The 7,500-nt window shown below is 45.5% G+C and overlaps 1 protein-coding gene across 1 annotated transcript in view; it reads left to right on the top strand.

Moving 5' to 3' along the window:
• The window catches only part of LOC124022051 (transmembrane protein 255B-like), a 20,612-nt gene that overhangs the window by 9,228 nt on the left and 3,884 nt on the right, over window positions 1-7,500 (top strand). Inside the window, exon 4 of the mRNA XM_046337106.1 lies at window positions 480-569. Coding sequence (XP_046193062.1) covers window positions 480-569 — 90 coding nt within the window. The remainder of the gene's footprint in view (window positions 1-479; window positions 570-7,500) is intronic.

Below are 7,500 nucleotides of genomic sequence, written 5' to 3'. Positions count from 1 at the left end.
AGATTGGGGGAATGAGATTGACCTTCCCTGTGTAGAAGGGTCGTCCCTTTGGCCCACTCTGATTGGAGGACACTAAACAACCCATAAAGTACCTCTGCCTGACGAGGCAGGAAGCAGAGAGCTGTACATTTCCTTTAGTACCCCAGTCCTCATCCAGGCAACACAATCATCTGAGGCAAGGGCACTTACTGGGACACTGGCTGTGTTTGTGTGTCGGGGTGTGTTATGTGCATTACACTTACTAATTCTACTTCTCTCCCTCTCCTCCTCTCCTTAACCTCCTCGCTTCTCCTCCTTACCTCCTCTTCTTCCTCTCCTCCTCTCTTCCTCTCCTTCTCCCCCTCCTCCTCCCCCCCTCTCCTCTCCCTCTCTTTCTCCTCCTCTCCCCCTTACATCCCTTTCCTTCCTTCCCCTCTCTCTCTCCTCCTCCTCCTCCCCTCCTTTCTCCCTCTTCTCCTCTCCCTCTCTTCCTCCTGCAGCTCATGGCAGCCATCATCTTCATCAGTATGGGAGTCATCGCTTCCTTCTTCTGTGCCATCGTGGACGGAATCATCGCGGCTGAGTTCATAGTCAGTACACACACACACACACACACACACACACACACACACACACACACACACACACACACACACACACACACACACACACACACACACACACACACACACACACACACACACACACACTGCTCAGGCTGACTCCGGTAATGAAACTTTGTAGAAACAATCAGATGGAACTCTGGTCTCCGTGGCCAACTGTCCTCGTCACCGCTCTGTCGTTATTCACATGGCATCAGTCAAATCAGACCAATCTATCTGAGCACTCACCCTGCCTGGCATTGTGGGTGCTCTGGTCCCCGACAGCCTGTGACAAACAGCCCAGTTAAGACCGACTGAACATCCCATAATAACACTAACATCCCTTCACTCTGAGACAACATTTACATTTAAGTCATTTAGCAGACGCTCTTATCCAGAGCGACTTACAAATTGGTGCATTCACCTTATGACATCCAGTAGAACAGTCACTTTACAATAGTGCATCTAAATCTTAAAGGGGGGGGGGTGAGAAGGAATACTTATCCTATCCTAGGTATTCCTTAAAGAGGTGGGGACAAGACAAGCTACAGAATGCTAGGTTGCCTCCCAAACAGCCCCCTTTTCCCTAGATAGTGCACTACTTTTAACACAGCCTTAAAGTGGAACTGACAGTGTTTTAACTACTTTGCAGATATGAAACAAACAGACAATCAATCAATCAATCAATCAATCAATCAAATGTATTTATAAAGCCCTATTTACATCAGCTGATGTCCCAAAGGGCTGTACAGAAACGCAGCCTAAAACCCCAAACAGCAGCAATGTAGATGCACAAAGACATTGTTCATCTGAATATCGCCACATGAAACCGAATCTCATCGGAATGCAGTTGTTTACATTTCACATCTGTATTACTGTGGATTATTGACGCTGGTGAAGAAACCTCTCGTTTCCTTTTAAAGTAGGAATTGAACAAGTAACTCTGCTGTAGTTACAGTCACTATGTGTGTCGTCAGACCGTCCGAAAGACACGACCAGACTGAGAAAAGTGCTGTGAGATGAAGGGACAGATAACAGCAATAGCCAAGGTTGGAGACCTAAAGGGCACAAAAGGCACTAATTGTGGCTATTTGTGTTTAGTGTGATGCAGAAAAATAAGAGACTGCTATCCTGTAATACTTTCAATGTGGGGCTGGTGGCAGCAATATATAACACATTGAGGCATAGGAGTTACCCAGGACATTTTCTTTTAACTCCCCATTTTGAAAGCTTGCTGTACCTGACCTCCAGTCATCTGCTGGTATGTATATTGTTAAATGGCATTAATCATAGTCAAGAAAACACACGTGTAAACAGATCAACCTCCTGTACTACAACACATTCATTATATTGTGTAACATCGGACAAAAATAAAACTGACTAGGAGCATCTAGAAGAACATTGCACAGTTTCATTCCTAAAACCCATTGCAAATCAGGTGTGTCAATTATACTCTTTGGTTTGCGTACCACAGACACTCATATTATCAGTCAAAAATACCAAATTCCCAGCTTCTATGTGGCTCAACATTCCATGACGTACACTAAGGCATTGTTGTACCTCCAGGCTCTGATCAGGCCCTACACCCAAACAAGGGCACTGCGTTCATCCACCTCTGGCCTGCTCGCCTCCCTACCACTGAGGAAGTACAGTTCCCGCTCAGCCCAGTCAAAACTGTTCGCTGCTCTGGCCCCCCAATGGTGGAACAAACCCCCTCACGACGCCAGGACAGCGGAGTCAATCACCACCTTCGGGAGACACCTGAAACCCCACCTCTTTAAGGAATACCTAGGATAGGATAAAGTAATCCTTCTACCCCCCTTAAAAGATTTAGATGCACTATTGTAAAGTGGCTGTTCCACTGGATGTCATAAGGTGAATGCACCAATTTGTAAGTCGCTCTGGATAAGAGCGTCTGCTAAATGACTTAAATGTAAATGTATTGTTGGCAGAATAGATAGAAGCAGTTCAATGCATGAAGCATATAATTCACCAATACATGTATTTTATTGCTATCAGGTTGTAAATCACAGCTGGCCTGGTACATGGTCTGCTGCCTCCATTCACGATGTGCTGTTTCAGTTTCAATGACTCAATATTCTTTAACAAAAAACAGACGAATGTAACTAAGGCTGGGAATCAAATCGAATCAAATGTATTTATATAGCCCTTCGTAATATAATAATATAATAATATATGCCATTTAGCAGACGCTTTTATCCAAAGCGACTTACAGTCATGTGTGCATACATTCTACGTATGGGTGGTCCCGGGGATCGAACCCACTACCCTGGCGTTACAAGCACCATGCTCTACCAACTGAGCTACAGAAGGACATCAGCTGATATCTCAAAGTGCTGTACAGAAACCCAGCCTAAAACCCCAAACAGCAAGCAATGCAGGTGTAGAAGCACCTGTCAATACAATCAAACTAGCCACGATCACAAGTCAGTCAATGTGGCTAAGAGGCTAGCGTATCTATTTATGTAGCACGCTAAAAACACAGAGCCTAGCGTTAGCTAGCTAGCTGCTAGGAGGATGTCCTGTTTTTATTTATTTATTTTATTTCACCTTTATTTAACCAGGTAGGCAAGTTGAGAACAAGTTCTCATTTACAATTGCGACCTGGCCAAGATAAAGCAAAGCAGTTCGACAGATACAACGACACAGAGTTACACATGGAGTAAAACAAACATACAGTCAATAATACAGTATAAACAAGTCTATATACAATGTGAGCAAATGAGGTGAGAAGGGAGGTAAAGGCAAAAAAGGCCATGGTGGCAAAGTAAATACAATATAGCAAGTAAAACACTGGAATGGTAGTTTTGCAATGGAAGAATGTGCAAAGTAGAAATAAAAATAATGGGGTGCAAAGGAGCAAAATAAATAAATAAATGAAATACAGTTGGGAAAGAGGTAGTTGTTTGGGCTAAATTATAGGTGGGCTGTGTACAGGTGCAGTAATCTGTAAGATGCTCTGACAGTTGGTGCTTAAAGCTAGTGAGGGAGATAAGTGTTTCCAGTTTCAGAGATTTTTGTAGTTCGTTCCAGTCATTGGCAGCAGAGAACTGGAAGGAGAGGCAGCCAAAGAAAGAATTGGTTTTGGGGGTGACCAGAAAGATATACCTGCTGGAGCGTGTGCTACAGGTGGGAGATGCTATGGTGACCAGCGAGCTGAGATAAGGGGGGACTTTACCTAGCATGGTCTTGTAGATGACATGGAGCCAGTGGGTTTGGCGACTAGCCCGGCTGATTTGTAGGGGTCCAGATTTTGCAGCTCTTTCAGAACATCAGCTGAATGGATTTGGGAGAAGGAGAAATGGGGAAGGCTTGGGCGAGTTGCTGTTGGGGGTGCAGTGCTGTTGACCGGGGTAGGAGTAGCCAGGTGGAAAGCATGGCCAGCCGTAGAAAAATGCTTATTGAAATTCTCAATTATGGTGGATTTATCAGTGGTGACAGTGTTTCCTATCTTCAGTGCAGTGGGCAGCTGGGAGGAGGTGTTCTTATTCTCCATGGACTTTACAGTGTCCCAGAACTTTTTTGAGTTAGTGTTGCAGGAAGCAAATTTCTGCTTGAAAAAGCTAGCCTTGGCTTTTCTAACTGCCTGTGTATAACGGTTTCTAGCTTCCCTGAATAGCTGCATATCACGGGGGCTGTTCGATGCTAATGCAGAACGCCATAGGATGTTTTTGTGTTGGTTAAGGGCAGTCAGGTCTGGGGAGAACCAAGGGTTATATCTGTTCCTGGTTCTAAATTTCTTGAATGGGGCATGTTTATTTAAGATGGTTAGGAAGGCATTTAAAAGAAATATCCAGGCATCCTCTACTGACGGGATGAGATCAATATCCTTCCAGGATACCCCGGCCAGGTCGATTGTAGGACTGAAGAGTGGCTTCCGTCTGGCCACTCTACCATAAAGGCCTGATTGGTGGAGCTATACAGAGATGGTTGTCCTTCTGGAAGGTTCTCCCATCTCCACAGAGGAACTCTAGAGCTCTATCAGAGTGACCATCGGGTTCTTAGTCACCTCCCTGACCAAGACCCTTCTCCACCGATTGCTCAGTTTGGCCGGGCAGCCAGCTCTAGGAATAGTCTTGGTGGTTCCAAACTTCTTCCATTTAAGAATGATGGAGGCCACTGTGTTCTTGGGGACCTTCATTGCTGCAGACACTTTTTGGTACCCTTCCCCAGATTTGTGCCTCAATACAATCCTGTCTCAGAGCTCCACAAACGATTTCTTCGACCTCATGGCTTGGTTTTTACTCTGACATGCAGTGTGGGACTTATAGACAGGTGTGTGTCTATCCAAATCATGTCCAATCAATTGAATTTACCACAGGTTGTCTCACGTTGTAGAAACATCTCAAAGATGATCAATGGACACAGGATGCACCTGAGCTCAATTTCGAGTCTCATAGCACAGGGTCTGAATACTCATGTAAAAAGGGCTTTATAAATACATTTGATTGATTGATTTATGCAAACAAGCCATTTGCCACAAGGGCCTGCCAGGGCCTCCCGGGTGGTTCAGTGGTCTAAGGCACTGCATCACAGTGCTAGCTGTGCCACTAGAGATTCTGGGTTCGAGTCCAGGCTCTGTCACAGCTGGCCGCGACCGGGAGACTCATGGGGAGGCGCACAATTGGCCCAGCGTCGTCCAGGTTAGGGGAGGGTTTGGCCAGCAGGGATGTCCTTGACCCATCGCTTGCGGGTTAAGTTGTCATTGTTTCAAGAAGCAGTGCGGCTTGGTTGGGTTGTGTTTCGGAGGACATACGGCTCTTGACCTTCGACCTCTCCCGAATCCGTATGGGAGTTGCAGCGATGAGACAAGACTGTAACTACCAATTGGACACCATGAAATTGGGGAGAATAATTCAAAACAAAGGGCCTGCCATCATTCACTATGAACTGGACTGTGTGTTTACAGGCAGTAGGACCTGTCATCATTCACTATGAACTGGACTGTGTGTTGACAGGCAGTAGGACCTGTCATCATTCACTATGAACTGGACTGTGTGTTGACAGGCAGTAGGACCTGTCATCATTCACTATGAACTGGACTGTGTGTTTACAGGCAGTAGGACCTGCCATCATTCACTATGAACTGGACTGTGTGTTTACAGGCAGTAGGACCTGTCATCATTCACTATGAACTGGACTGTGTTTACAGGCAGTAGGGCCTGTCATCATTCACTATGAACTGGACTGTGTGTTGACAGGCAGTAGGACCTGTCATCATTCACTATGAACTGGACTGTGTGTTTACAGGCAGTAGGACCTGTCATCATTCACTATGAACTGGACTGTGTGTTTACAGGCAGTAGGACCTGTCATCATTCACTATGAACTGGACTGTGTGTTTACAGGCAGTAGGACCTGCGCCGCTTTAGATCATTAGAACGCATTCGCTAAAAGCCACAAAATACACCTTAAATACCTTCGGACAGTATTCAGACCCCTTGACATTATCCGCATTTTGTTACGTTACAGCCTTATTCTAAAATTGATTAAATAAAAACAAATCCTCCGCAATCTACACACAATACCCAATAATGACATCACAATACCCCATAATGACATCACAATACCCCATAATGACATCATAATACCCCATAATGACATCACAATGCCCCATAATGACATCACAATACCCCATAATGACATCACAATACCCCATAATGACATCACAATACCCCATAATGACATCATAATACCCCATAATGACATCACAATGCCCCATAATGACATCACAATACCCCATAATGACATCACAATACCCCATAATGACATCACAATACCCCATAATGACATCACAATACCCCATAATGACAAAGCGAAACATGTTTTTTTATTTTTTGGGGGGCAAATTTATTGAAAATAAAAAACAGATGCCTGATTTACATCAGCCAATGTCACAAATTGCTATCAAGAAACCAAGCCTAAAACCCCAAACAGCAAACAATGCAGAGGTAGAAGCACGGTGGCTAGGAAAAACTCCCTAGAAAGGCAGGAACCTTGGAAGAAACCTCGAGAGGAACCAGGCTATGAAGGGTGGGCAGTCCTCTTCTGGCTGTGCCGAGTGGAGATTATAACAGAACATGGCCAAGATGTTCAAACGTTCCTAGATGACCAGCAGGGTCAAATAATAATAATCACATTGGTTGTAGAGGGTGCAACAGGTCATCACCTCAGGGGTAAATGTAATTTGGCTTTTCACAGCTGATCATTCAGAGTTAGAGACAGCAGGTGTGGTAGAGAGAGAGAGTCCAAACAGCAGGTGAGGTAGAGAGAGAGAGAGAGAGTCCAAACAGCAGGTGAGGTAGAGAGAGAGAGAGAGTCCAAACAGCAGGTGAGGTAGAGAGAGAGAGAGAGAGTCCAAACAGCAGGTGTGGTAGAGAGAGAGAGAGAGAGTCCAAACAGCAGGTGAGGTAGAGAGAGAGAGAGAGAGTCCAAACAGCAGGTGAGGTAGAGAGAGAGAGAGAGAGAGTCCAAACAGCAGGTGAGGTAGAGAGAGAGAGAGAGAGTCCAAACAGCAGGTGAGGTAGAGAGAGAGAGAGAGAGTCCAAACAGCAGGTGAGGTAGAGAGAGAGAGAGAGAGTCCAAACAGCAGGTGAGGTAGAGAGAGAGAGTCCAAACAGCAGGTGAGGTAGAGAGAGAGAGAGTCCAAACAGCAGGTGTGGTAGAGAGAGAGAGAGTCCAAACAGCAGGTGAGGTAGAGAGAGAGAGAGAGAGTCCAAACAGCAGGTGTGGTAGAGAGAGAGAGAGAGAGTCCAAACAGCAGGTGAGGTAGAGAGAGAGAGAGAGAGTCCAAACAGCAGGTGAGGTAGAGAGAGAGAGAGTCCAAACAGCAGGTGAGGTAGAGAGAGAGAGAGAGAGTCCAAACAGCAGGTGAGGTAGAGAGAGAGAGAGAGAGTCC

Source organism: Oncorhynchus gorbuscha, unplaced genomic scaffold (assembly GCF_021184085.1).
Source record: "Oncorhynchus gorbuscha isolate QuinsamMale2020 ecotype Even-year unplaced genomic scaffold, OgorEven_v1.0 Un_scaffold_1282, whole genome shotgun sequence".
NCBI classification, from domain to species: domain Eukaryota; kingdom Metazoa; phylum Chordata; class Actinopteri; order Salmoniformes; family Salmonidae; genus Oncorhynchus; species Oncorhynchus gorbuscha.
The sequence above is the reverse complement of the archived record's forward strand: the minus strand, read 5'-3'. Positions and strand labels throughout refer to the sequence as shown.